The sequence below is a fragment of the Typopeltis vanoorti genome, chromosome 14, assembly GCF_054136105.1.
Source record: "Typopeltis vanoorti isolate ZY-2024b chromosome 14, IOZ_Tvanoo_1.0, whole genome shotgun sequence".
NCBI classification, from domain to species: domain Eukaryota; kingdom Metazoa; phylum Arthropoda; class Arachnida; order Uropygi; family Thelyphonidae; genus Typopeltis; species Typopeltis vanoorti.
The window spans coordinates 45,845,689-45,859,569 of NC_143562.1; the positions used below are offsets into that span (position 1 = coordinate 45,845,689).

At 36.5% G+C, this 13,881-nt stretch overlaps 1 protein-coding gene across 2 annotated transcripts in view; it reads right to left on the reverse strand.

The window, feature by feature from the left end:
* The window catches only part of LOC150099419 (endoplasmic reticulum-Golgi intermediate compartment protein 3-like), a 179,384-nt gene that overhangs the window by 115,045 nt on the left and 50,458 nt on the right, over positions 1-13,881 (reverse strand). For both annotated transcript variants that reach the window (XM_090403787.1, XM_090403786.1), the window contains exon 6: positions 9,962-10,127. In XM_090403787.1, the coding sequence (XP_090259913.1) occupies positions 9,962-10,127 (166 nt within the window). The remainder of the gene's footprint in view (positions 1-9,961; positions 10,128-13,881) is intronic.

Sequence of the window (13,881 nt, forward strand, 5' to 3'; positions counted from 1 at the left end):
AACTATGCAGTGCAGCCACTGTAAGACTCTTATACCACCATACTTCAGCATTTCAGGTCGAATATCATCTACTCCTGCTGCCTTTCCACATTTCAAGCCTTTGATGGCATTTTCTACTTCAAGTATGGATATGTATTCCTGACTGCATGCCTGGTCAGTGTTTTTTATCACTGTGCTGTCATCACTGCTTGTTTCATTTAGCAGTTTTTCAAAGTAATTACTCCATACTTCAAGGATATCTTTTTCTCCTGTTTTCATTTCACATTTATCATCTCTAATTCCTTTTACAGCACTCTTTCCTCCATTCCTAAGCTTCTTCAACAACCTCCAGAATATTTTGCCACCTTCTTGATATTTATTTTCTATATTGTTGCCAAAGTCCGTCCATGACTTTTGTTTAGCTAGTTTTACACACTGTTTAGCTTTCTTACATTTGTCTCTGTATTCTGTAAGAGTAAAAGCTGACTTATTTGCCAGGAACTTTTGATACGCTTTCTTCTTTTCCTTCACTGCCTCTTTAACTTCCTGTGTCCACCAGGGAGTTCTGATTTTTTTATCCTTGCACACAACCTCACCACATGCCTCTCTGGCAGAATCAATCAATGTTTCCATCAGAGTTTGCCACTGAATCTCCAAGGTTTGATTCCTGTTCTCAACCTCTTTCATTTTCTTTTCAATAATATTTCTATATTTTAGTCTACAGTTCACATCTGAGAGCTGCTCAACTTTTATTCGCTTTAAAACTTTCTTACATGTTATTCTTTTCAATATGAAATTCAATTTTATCCTGCTCAAGACTAAATAGTGATCACTTCCAATTTCAAATCCTCTGTACACTCTGGTGTCCTGCACCAAGGAGAAAACATCACTATCAACAATAACATAGTCAATGAGACTTTTCTTATTCCTAGCCTCTTCTCTCCATGTGAATTTGTGCACATTTTTATGTTGGAACATGGTGTTAGTAATAACCAGTCCATGTCCTGAGCAGAAATCCAACAGATATTTGCCATTATTATTATCTTTGCTCTTTTCTCCAAATTTTCCCAAAATATTTTTGTATGTCTCACAATCATTTCCTACTCTGCTATTTAGATCCCCAACAAGGACCAACTTTTCCTTTTTCATTGTGTCAGTTGCTTTTTCTAAAGCCTCAAAAAATTCCTCCACTTCTACCTTAGTAGAACCTTCTGTGGGACCATAGGCACAAATAAGTCTCATTATCCAGTTCCCCATTCTCATATTTGCACACATTACTCTACTTGAGACTGCCTGCCATTCAAGAAGATTAGCCTCGTATTTTGTGTTGAATACTATGGCTACTCCTTCTTTTCCTTGATTGTCATTGCCTGAATATAACATTTTGTATTTATTGCTCAGAAAGATCTCACCAGTTTTGGTCTTTTTTGTTTCAGTCACCCCTATTATGTCGATCTGGTACTTATCTAATTCCTCAGCTAGCTCCATTTCTTTGCCATTCAGGCTTCTTAAGTTGATAGTACCGATCTTTAACTCTGGTGATGTTGAGTTGGGGTTTGTTTTCAGATTTGTTCCAGTAGCTGACTTTTCGCTGTTCGCCCTGGTTCCCTGGCGAAAACAACAGGGGCCTTGTTTAACCGGGCGACACCCCAGCCGGCATGAAATTTTGTCATGTTGTACCATCATTTTTTATTTTGGTTTAACCAATAAGAATACAATTTGGTCGGCTAAATCCCAAATTGCCAGCCCATCCTCGTTCGTTCAGTATCAAAGTAGATACCCAACAGGGTGCACCATGAGAAGGTGAGGATTGGACATTAGGTCAGAAGCCCTGATCAGTTCTCCGCATTCCTTTAAAGGCTATGTGGAGGTCTCCTCTCAGTTATACAGCTTTGACCCTGCCTTAGATGATAGAAATATAAGATCTGATAATGTTGGAGTCTTGACAAGTAACAGACTGATTTGGAGGAAAATTGTCGATAGGAAGTTAGTAATTATGTAAATTTGTCATGTAGAACTATCATATGCTAAACTTATACCTGCCCTGTACACCCCTTGAGGGTACATGGCAGGAATTTGATGATGATCAGTAATAGAAAAAATAAAAAAATATAAATATAAATGGATGGTACATGTTGGAAGAATGAAAATAGATTACCAAACACAAGTTTAAAATTACAAACCATTAGGAAAAAGAAAACCAGGACATCCTCTAAAGCAGGGGTCGCCAAACTTCTTTGACCGTCGACCCCTTCAAGAGTTTGACTTTTTATCGACCACCCCCCTCTATTTTACTATTATGTAATTATAATAGGATAAACAAAAAAGACGCTTGTTGGTAAATACGTCATTTTGGCCTACTTGATTGGCCTCCGTAACTATTTTCATGACCTTGCTCCATCTTACATGTCGCTATTCTCTATTCATTACACATCCTATTCATGTTGCTGTTCCCACAATTCACTCTTAATTGCGTTGTCATTCAGGATGGAGATAATTCAAGCTAAGCAAATTAAATATTACCCGTACAATGATATCTTATATTTTTCTATCGATCCCCAATCGACCCCTAACAATGTTATATCGACCACATTGGTGACACTCCTCTAAAGAGATTTAACGATGACTTCTAAAGCTGGAACAGGTCACTTTATGCCTAAATCCCTGAAAACCATGATGCTGATGATATATATATATATTTTTTTTTTCATGCAACTCCCATCTGCAAACTGTTGTAAACAATGGTGGATAAAAAAAATTATTTTAATTTTGCATCTCTAATTATATTTTTACATAGTTCAGAAACCCTACTCTAGAGACCAAACACCCAACTTTTTCAAGACATTTCAAGCCTCCAGCAGGCAGTGCAGTAGTCTTACACAATGTGATGAAATTCATTTCCTCTCTAGAAAAATCACAAACATCCATGCCCACAGTGGGATTCAAAACTGCAGATTGTTGATTAGACAACAGTTGCTAACTATTCAACTAACCACGCCAGCAAATGTGAATCACCTTATGAAGGAAAGGGACATTAAACCTGATAATGAAATTGAAAATCTATTCTACATGTTACTTTATGCAAATGATGTTATACTCCTTATGAAACTACAGAAATAGGCAGCAACATGGAAAACACCAACTTCATTCTCAATGGAGAACCTTTAGAATAAGTAAAATAATTATTTTATCTGCTATTTAGAATACAAATTTTAGTGAAATGGTAAATATTGAAATAGATAATGGAATAAACAAAACTAGTGATATTTTTTATTGCTGTTTTGTTGAATAATTTTATATGAAGTAAGAGAGAAATTAGCCAATATGCTAAACTTATTTCTAATGTCCACATGGAATTCTAATCCGTAAACTACAACATATTGGAATGGATATAGGGTTGGTGAGATGAATAGGAGGGTGGTTGAAGGAGAGATATCAGAGAGTAGTTTATTCAGGAGTAGAGTCCAAAGACAGCCTGTGACTACTGGTGTGCCGCAGGGTTCCGTTTTTGGACCACTACTGTTTAATTTGTTCATTAACGATATAGGAAAGGATCTGAGAGGAACTGTTCATTTGTTTGCTGATGATGCAAAGTTGGGTAGAGCAATAGTGAATGCACAGGATGTCAAAATTTTGCAGGATGATTTGGATAGTTTGGAGGACTGGGCTAAGGAGAATGGATGTCAATTTAATGTGGCAAAATGTAAGGTTATGCATTTTGGGGTGAAAAGATTAGCAGCAGTATACCACATTGGTGGAACTGTACTCCAGGAGATTGACGAGGCCAGAGATTTGGGAGTGTTGTTGGATAGGGAGTTGAAGTTTAGGGAGCACATTGCAAAAGTGGCTAAATCAGCTCATCAAATCACTTGGTTACTGAAGAATACTTTAACGAGCAGAGACAAGCAAGTTATTGTTCCACTGTATCGAGCCTTGATAAGACCCCATCTAGACTATTGTGCCCAGATTTGGGCACCAGGGTTTCTTCTTAATGGGGAGGAGGTAGGGAGGATCTAGAGAAGAGTGACCAAGATGATAGCAGGTCTATGGAATGAACCTTATGAGAACAGGTTGAAGATTTCTGGGTTGCAGAAATTGATTGAGACATTCAAATTACTGAAAGGTTTCTATAAGATTAATTCAGAAGATATTTTTGAGAACAGGACTGGTGGTAATCGTTGAAAATGTCAACTGTGTTGTGAATGGAGAACCTGTGGAACAAGTAAAACATTTCAGCTACTTAGGCACGATTTTTACTTAAGATGGTAAATTAAATATGGAAATAGACAACAGAATCAACAAAGCTGACATGGTAGGAAGTCAATTGAATAAATTCATATGGGATAAGAGAGAAATTAGTCGGAACACTAAATTAGCTGTATACAAGACACTGTTCAAATCAGTTTTAACTTATGGATCTGAGAGCTGGGTCAGAAATAAAACACTTGACCAAAGACTAGAGACCGCAGATATGAGAGTCCTGAGAAAGATTAGAGGCGTGAACAGATGGCACCAATGGCAATATCATATTAAAAATGAGGATATTAGGAAAGAACTTGACATTGTCAGCATCCAGAATGCGTTAGCAGAGCTAATCTCCGGTGGTATGGTCACTTAAACAGAATGGGCGAGGAAAGATTAGCAAAACAAGTGTTCTCTGCCAGTTTAGCAGAAAAACGACCCAGAAGAAGACCAAGAAATAGGTGGAATGATATGGTACAAAGTGCCTTAGACGATAAAAATTTAAGATTTGATAATATTGGAGTCTTGACAAGTAATAGACTGATTTGGAGGAAAATTGTAGATAGGAAGTTATTAATGATGTAAATTTTTCATGTAGTACTATCATATCCTGTACACCCCTTGAGGGTACAAATCAGGAATTTGATGATGATGACTGGTGGTGGGAGGACTAGAGGGCCATCCATGGAAAGTGGACAAGAGTGGTTAGAAAGGGTGTTAGAGGTGTAAGTGGTGAATGAGTGGAATAAGCTGCCAGAGTCTGTTGTGGGTGCCATGACTGTGAATGAGTTCAAGGCGAAGTATGATAGATACTGTGTGAATGTTGAATAGTTGTTCTTGACATGATGTTAGGGCATCCCTCGATGAGTCTAAGGATTCCTTAGAGTTGCCCGTAATAATAACTATCATAACTCTCCTTTAACACATTTAATGATCACACACTAGCAACATCTGATGGTAGCTCATTCCATACATTTACTGCATGCTGCTGAGAAGAACATGGACATCACATACTTTCTAAAAACATCCCTGAATAGCTCAGGGATGACCCTAAATTCTACCTCTGTCTTCCCTAAGCAGCAAAATCTTGCAATAAGATCCCCTTACTAACGTATTTTTCATAGTCCATCTATTCCTCAACCTTTGAAGACCACATTCCCTCAATTTGTCCTCATATACCTAATTATGATCATGGTTACTTGCTGATCTTTTCAACTGTTGTCCTATCTCCTCAAGTCATATCTGAACACATTAATTCAGATGTAGTCTTATCAAGGCCGGTCCAAGAGTATCTGATGACTCTAGGCAAAGAAAATTTAGGTGTCCCTATACATTGTCTCCATATATATATATATTTTGTCATACTCACACAAGCACATGCACACCTACACATCTGGATATTTATAAAAATAATAAAGAAAGAAATAGAGAAAGGCGAAAATAATGTAGGATCATCAGTGAACACCAGCGCAGCTTGACTTATTTCAGTTTTTTTATTATTAATCAAGGTTTTACTCATTTTTTTTCGAAGGTTGTAATTTTCCCCCCAACTATGTAGCAAAATCTGGCGCCCCTAGGTGATTGCTTAGGTTCGCCTAATGATAAAACTGGCCCTGAGTCTTATCAAAGTCTTTCAGAGTGGGAGAACAACTTCCTTATTCCTACAAGATATCACTAATTTGTATTCGCTTTATCAGCACTTGTCTGATGCAATGATTTAACCACCTTACCAATGCTGCACGTGAACTGTAACTCATTATCTATAATAATTCCCAAGTTTCTGGCTATGCTGACAACATCCAACAAACTTTGATTAATATAATACTCCACCTGCAATGTCCTCTATCCAAAATGCATAACCTTACACTTGGCAACATTGAAATGACATTCACTGTCATCTGCTCACATAAACAACTGTTCAACCTGCAGGAATCTTATATCAGCTACGATTCTACCTTTCTAACTTGCAAGGGTCTATCATACCTTCTGCTCTATCTATTTCTCAAACTTGGAAGGCAGCCTTTCCTCATCTGTCCTAATATGCACAATTCCAGGCATTATCATTTTGATTACTTGCTGCTATATCTTTTCAATTGTCTCCCTATCTCCTTAGAAGCCATATGACTATAACTGCACATTACCAGATGTGTCAAATCAAAGACTTGTAAAGTGGGATAATAACTTCCTTATCCTACCAGTTAATGCTCTCTTTAATTGCATGACTTAACTACCTTAGCCATGTGACTCCTAAACTTTAACTCACAGTCCACAGTAACATTCAAGTCTCTAACTTAGCTAACTATTTCCAAGAAATTCCCAATAATATAATTCTCTGCCTATTACATCCTCATTCAAAATGCCTAACTTTACACGACAACAACAAAATGATATCTACATTGTCATTCACTCACAAAACTGATCTATTCAAACTAGCCTGCAGGAATTCTGTATCAGTTATATTTCTTATCAGTTCGTTGTTGTTGTTGTTGTTGTGTTATCTGCCCACATCTGGATGTGATTTCTAAACCTTTCCAATAACCTGATGATCACATCAAGTATAGTAATTGGTCAATAATTCATCCATTTTTAGTTCCATCATGCCATAGTGAAATTATCTTGCTCTTATTCTGCTCATTAGGTATCATGCATATGCCAAGAGACTCAAGTTAAACCCTGTTCAGTGGAACTGCTAAGCACATTCCAGTCCAATGGCTATATATGAATCAAGCTCTTGTGACAGCTTGAATACTTCTCTTACTCATTTATTCTTTCATCCTAGTTTTCCTATGGCATCCAGAGAGCTAATAGTATATACCTTATTGAAGTGAACACTTTCATTCAGCTATTTCTTGCACCACTGATATGTTTCTAACATTAATATTCATGAAAGTTATTTATCTATGATCATTCTTCTTTTTATCTGATCCACGGCAATAACATTTTCTCAGACTTGTTTTGGCCTGTTTGCCTATCTTCTTTCATAATCTGATTTTGTCTCAAACTAGCCACTGCAATGACTCTCCTAGCCTACTCTTCAGTCTTCTGAGTATCATCATTATTCTTCTCAAGCTATTGGATCTATAACAGTCTCTTTTTTATGCAGTTCTTGCTTTAGTCTTATACATTCATTTAACTTCTATGTAGGATGCAGTCAGGTATGGTGGCTTCCTTCATACACCCTTTGACTAATGATGGGTGATGATCCTATTCACTGCTGATTCCTTCATCATGTAGTTTCTCATGCCAAGGCACTGCTTCAGCTAATTTCTCAGTTAATAATAATCACCTGCCTTATAATTCCACATATCCACATATGTTGTTTCTAAGTTAAAACTGTTACATATATTATCTCTTACCAAATCAAAATTGCATGAAAATTCTAACTGATTGGAGGCATAATGACAAACTCATTATAGACAGATTCTCAAATGTTATTATTAGATCCAATGTTCTTGTACTGTGAATTCTTTCCATTATATGCTGCTAAGACAGTTATCCCTGACTAATTGTATAAAATAATTTTCCTTCATCTTGCATTCTTTCTCCCCTTCAATTTCAGCTATGGGTATACACTCATAGCTGAATCACCCATTATAGTCCTCTTTGTGTTCATAAGATTTATCTGTCTATGCAATTCATAGCAGTACTTTTCAGATGATCCTGGTGTGTAGTAGCAACCAACTGTGTGTTTTGCCCTGTTAACTTCTATCTCACACAACAAAAAACTTCAAATTCATTTCTTGTATTACTCATACTGACACTATTTAATTCATTCAAGATTTTTCCAGAGGAAAAATCTTGAATGAATTAAATTCTTCTGCAGTCATTAGTATCACACCACTCCCACTCTTCTTATCTTGTTTGCATTCCCTGAATAAACTAAACCCATCATATTCTATTCTGTAATGATATCTTCCTCTGTCAACCAGCTCTCACTATTTCCTATAATTTTTGATTTCATCTACCAATGTTAAGAACTCCTCACTTTTATTCCTGATGACTCTGGCATTAGTACATACACTAATTCTCATATGAGATCATCTCATATAATATCACTGCCAACTGCTATGCCGATGCATATTTGGAGAACTCTAAAACATAACTGGTTCATACAGGAAAGTAGAATTGAATTTTTACCCTAATCCTACTTCCATAGTTTACATTTTTGTTCCTGAAAAAATATTCCTGCATTTTCCAGTCATTCCAAGCAAGTTATTATTCGTTATTTCTACTCACAGTTTCTACCACCTAATTTAATGCATGCATCCACCTAGACATATCTAGTTTCCCCCTTTCGGTGAAAGAGTGAATTCACATTCACTCTTTCACCAAACAATTTCTCCAAGTGCCTGATACTGAAGCCATTCAAGTGTAACCAGCTTGCACATACAACCTTTTGCCCATCCAAGTCTTTCCATACATTAACATAAGTGCACACTATTTCTCCTATACAGCTTGTTTACTGAATCTTTTGCAATCATAGTCCCCTCCTATCATACTGTGACAACTGACTAATAATCTGGACTCTTCTGTTCATGTTTTCACTGTGAGAAGAGTCGCTCAACAACTCTTCTCACATGCCATACTTATCTTTTTTCAGATCCTTCATTCTGACCAAAAGAATCACATCATCCACTCATTCTACTTGCTTGGACATTGCTTCAGTTATGTTACAAATCTTGGCTCTCAAAAAACACACTTTCATTGCTTGTTATCAAGTATATCTCTGATAATGGAGTTGTCATATATCATTATATCCTTTTCTGTCCATTCTTCTTTCCTAAAACTTCCTTTACTTCTTGTCTCTTTTCCTGCTATTTTCCAGTGCTTTTCTAGAGAAGAGAAACACTTCCTTATCCCTCAAAGTTGGTTTTCTTCAACATCACATCATATTCTTTGTGATGAATTTACCAGTTTAGCGAGATGTTCCTAACTTCATCTTATATATCACTCTTGGTGCTTAATCTGATCAGTTAACTGTAGCAAATTTCTATCAATCTAAAATTCACTCTTTAACAATCTCACCAGTCCCTTGTGATTGGCACCATCAAAATGATACTGATTATCATTTTCTTGTAACAGAGATACTAGCAGAGACTGTTCAAATTATCAGAAACACTCCTCATAATCCATACCAACCCTGCATCATACAAAGAAAAGAATATTGCCATTCAAGCCATTCTCAAAATCGTTACTACAAACAGAACAGTAATGGCCCAAAGAAAGAACTCTGTGATATACCACTGGTGGTGGTCATTCCCTTAGACTCAGTTTACACATTATTTTCTGATACTCTTTCATACAGTATGTGATGAAAATGGGAATGAATAACAGATCAATATGAAAGATAGCAGACTGTTGACTGAAAGATTTCAACTAATTATGTATGGGAAAGCGACAATCCAGAAAAGGGGCATAATTAGTAATAATTAGAATAATGAGCTGCATCTATTTTCTGACTTTGCCTTCCTTACTAAGGCTGTCACATTCCTGGTTTGTGCATTATGCTGCTCTCAGAACTGCTAACCACACTTCACACTATTAAATGAGGAGACATCTAAATTCAATGGTGCAAATTTTTATGGTAGGTAAAAAGATATTCATATTCCAAGTCTATATATATATATATATCTCTCTATATAGACTTGGAATATGAAAGACATTTATAATAACTATCGGTGAGTTATTTATAAATATATTTATAAATTTATGTAATGAAAATTAAAATGTCTATGCTAACCCTATTTACTTCAAGGTAACCAAATATTTGACAACCTTCCTTGTCAACTGATTTAAATTTTTCATTCCACTTTTCTCGTGTGCACTGTTCAACATTTTCTGGATTTGGTACAGCCCATCCTCTAATCCTGTATGCTTCTTGTACATCATCACAAGTATTACAACATCTAAATCAGAAAGGAGGAAATAATAACCAATGCTTGTTTGTAAAATTAAATACAGAATCAGTACATAGAAAGAATTTAAAAATTGCATACAAGAAATATGAGAAGTTAAACACACACAATGAAATACTGATAAAAAATAGTAATGGTATGACTGAGCAATTGGTTAGAGTATCTGCCCTTCAACCAACAGGTTATTCAAATCCCACTATGGGCATGGATATTTGAGTGCCTTTAGGGAAAAAAAAGTTCCATTTTTGGTCTCTAGAGCAGGGTTTCCAGATTATGTAAAAAAAAAAAAAAAATCTTTAACCCACTCAATAGCACTAATGTATCACATTTAAAAAAAAAAAAATACAGAATGACACTCATGTCTTTTTTTTTTCTCTCCCATAGTCCTAAATGGACCATTGGGTCACTCGTGGCTGGTAGGTGATATTCTTTGTTAGTCTCCTCCAATCATCTCGGTCTCTTGTTCTTGATGTCAGTTGAGAAAGAGAGGAATTTGTCCATTTTAATCAAGGTCGGCCCCTAACCCTTGATCCCAGAACGATTCCTTCTAGGCTTGCTTTGGAATGCCATTAGCTCCTCTCTACATGTCCAAACCATTTCATCTGTCTTCTTCTGATGACTGTCAGAATATTTTCCCTTTCTCTCCTGTCTACCGAATCAATCAGTTTTCAGACATTTTCATTGGTTTCGTGAGCAGTATAGGGAATTCTCAAAAGTCTTCTGTAAGTTTTCATTTCAAAAGACAGGAGTCTCCTCTCATCTTAAAGTCCAGGCCTCACAACCATACAAGAAGATAGAATTCACCAAGGTGTCAATTAGTCTTAGTCTGGTTGTGATTGCTATTCTGTTATCTCCCCACAATGGTTTTAACTTCTGTAGGGCCACGGTTGCCTTAGCAATTCGGTATTTAATGTCGGTTTTTGAGAGGCCATCTTGACTCAACATGCTTCCTAGATAAGTGAACTTGTTTACATTTATATCTTGAAGAGTTCAATGTCTGATTTTGAGGTTGTCATTGTTTTTTGTAGATTTATGTATAATCCATATTTTTTTAATGTTCTGAAAACGCGGCTGGTTATCTCTTGTAATCATGGTCGGCCTCGATCTCAATTACAATTCCTCGGTAATTCTTTTTCACTTTCTGCAGAAGATCGATATTGTCTGCAAAACATAAGTTATTTATTCTTAGTCCGCCAACTACTATTCCAGTGTCATATTCATGAAGAGCTTCATCTATGATATATTCTAGAAAACAATTAAAAAGAAGAGGGGACAAGATGCATCCCTGTCTTACCCCTCTTTCTGCCCAGAACGGTTAATTGCTGTAATTTTTAATTTGAATTCTCATATCAGATGAGGAATAAAGAGATTTAATAATCCTAATGATTTTGTTGTCAATACCATAATGTTCTAAAATTTTCCATAATGCCTCGTGCCATATTGAGTCAAAAGTTTTTGGAAGGTCTAAAATGTTGTGACAGATTATTTTGTTATGTTCTATGTATTTTTCACCTAGTATGTGTATTGTAAAAATATGGTCGATTGTACTTCTGGACCTCTGGAAACCTGCTTGTTCATCTGATAGTCTGCTTTCTATTTTATTTTCGATTCTTGACAATAATATTTGAACAGGATTTGTTTGGATGACTAATAAGGCTTATTGTTCTATAGTTGCTACATCCCTTTTCAGGAATAGGTACAAGGACAGAGGTCTGCCAATCAGAGGGCCAAGTCAGTGTTCCATACGTCCTGGAATAAATTTAGCAAGGTGTCTATAATGATGTCACCTCCTTCGTATATCAGTTCCATTGTAACACCATCAATTCCCAGTGATTTTCCTATTTTTGAGGAGCTAACTGCTGCAATGACTTCTTTTAATATTGGGTAATCTCCTTTCTCCGAACCTCCTGGCAAAATTCCGTCTAAAATATCGTTAGTCAGTTGAGGGTCCTTTTGGAAAAGCTTGGTTGCGTAAGATTTCCATTTATCGATTATTTTTTGTTTATCCATGATAGGAGTTCGATCTTCACTCATGTAAGGAAAAATTAAATGTCATTCTGTTACTATTTTTTAAATATTATATCATATATGCTTGTGTCATGGCATTTAGTTCTATACATAAGATTTTGCAATTACATTGAAGCAAATTTCTGTTACATTCCATATAATACTGCCAGAAAAATACTTTTTGAAGGTACACAAATTTTATATAAAGTAGAGCCCCCTATTAATCTATCTTGATTTGAATTTAAGAATTACTTCATCTACGAGGGTGGGTCCATAAGTTCCCGGCTTAACTTTTAGAGGTGATAGAAAGAAAACAACTGTCACTTTTCAAAATAATCTCCCTTTACTTCAATACATTTTTCATATCTTTGAATTAACATTTTTATGCCCTTGAAAAAATAGTCTGTACTTTTGTCTGCAAAATGGCCTAAAACTGCATCTTTCACCTCACTGTTATCTAGCAATTTTCTTCCATGAAGGTCTTTCTTCAGTTTTGAGAAGAGATAGTAGTCACTGGGTGCTGGATCTGGGCTGTAGGGTGGTGTTCAAACTCCTGGAAGCCACAGCCCTTCACTGCAGCCTTCACAACAATAGCCATATAGACTGAAGCATTGTTGTGAAGCAGGTGAACACCATGACTTAGCATTCCTCGTCTCTTCTCCTTCGAGGCATGATGCAGTTTGTGCAGGAATGAAGCATAATATTCTGCATTCACGGTGGTATTCCTTTCCTTGAAGTCAATCAAGAGAATTCCCTGGCATGGAATTCTCTTGTTTGATTGTTGCCATGATCTTCTTGGTGGACTGAGTGACCTTGGTTTTTCTCGGTGGTGCTTTGCCTGGTTTGCACCCTTCATGGATTCCCTTTTGGAAAGAGGATCATAATAAAGGACCATGGTTTTATCCCTGGTAACAATGGATTCCAGCACTTCTCTCTGATTCCTTCAGAAAAGCTCTAAAACTTGCAGGAACAGGTCACACAATGCTCCTTCTGAATTAAAAAGAGAAGTCGGGGAACCCACCTTGCACTGACCATCGTCATGTGAAGCTTCTCGTGAATGATACGAAAGACAGTTGTTATAGAAAGCCTCAACCTCACTGAGATTTCTTTGAACTTCAGCCATGTCATTCAGAGGTTCCTCCTCAACAAAAGAGACATTTTCCTCAGTCATCGCTTCCATAGACTGATCATCAAGATCATCTTTGATGCTCTCATCCAAGGCAAAACTGTTTAGCCCATTCCTTCACAGTGGAATATAAAGGGGAAGCTTCCCCATAAACTCTATCCAATTGCTGTTTGATAGAACTTGGAGAAAGCCCTTCTTTGGTGAAAAACTTTATCACAGCATAGTACTCAATTTTTAACATTATAGCCACTTAGCATGCCATGTGTTAGTCAAATGAGTGCCTCCAACTGAATAATGCAAGTAGAGAGTTGAAACTAATAGACTAAGCTCCCCATAGATGGTATTATCTGTCATGCACGCTGTTTCAAAATTGGCATCAATTTTATATGTCAGACCAGAAACCTTTGGAACCCACCTTGTAAGAGCTTTGCTGATCTGCAACTGCAATGCCAATCAATCACAGATCAACAAAGCTCTTAAATGACATGATATCATGAGGCAGAGTTAATAAATAAAATTACGACACACTTTACTAGAAACTCCTAACGTGCGAACTGCTAAAATTTATAAAGCCAATATTCCATTGAGGGCATTAGTGAATTGCACTGGTCC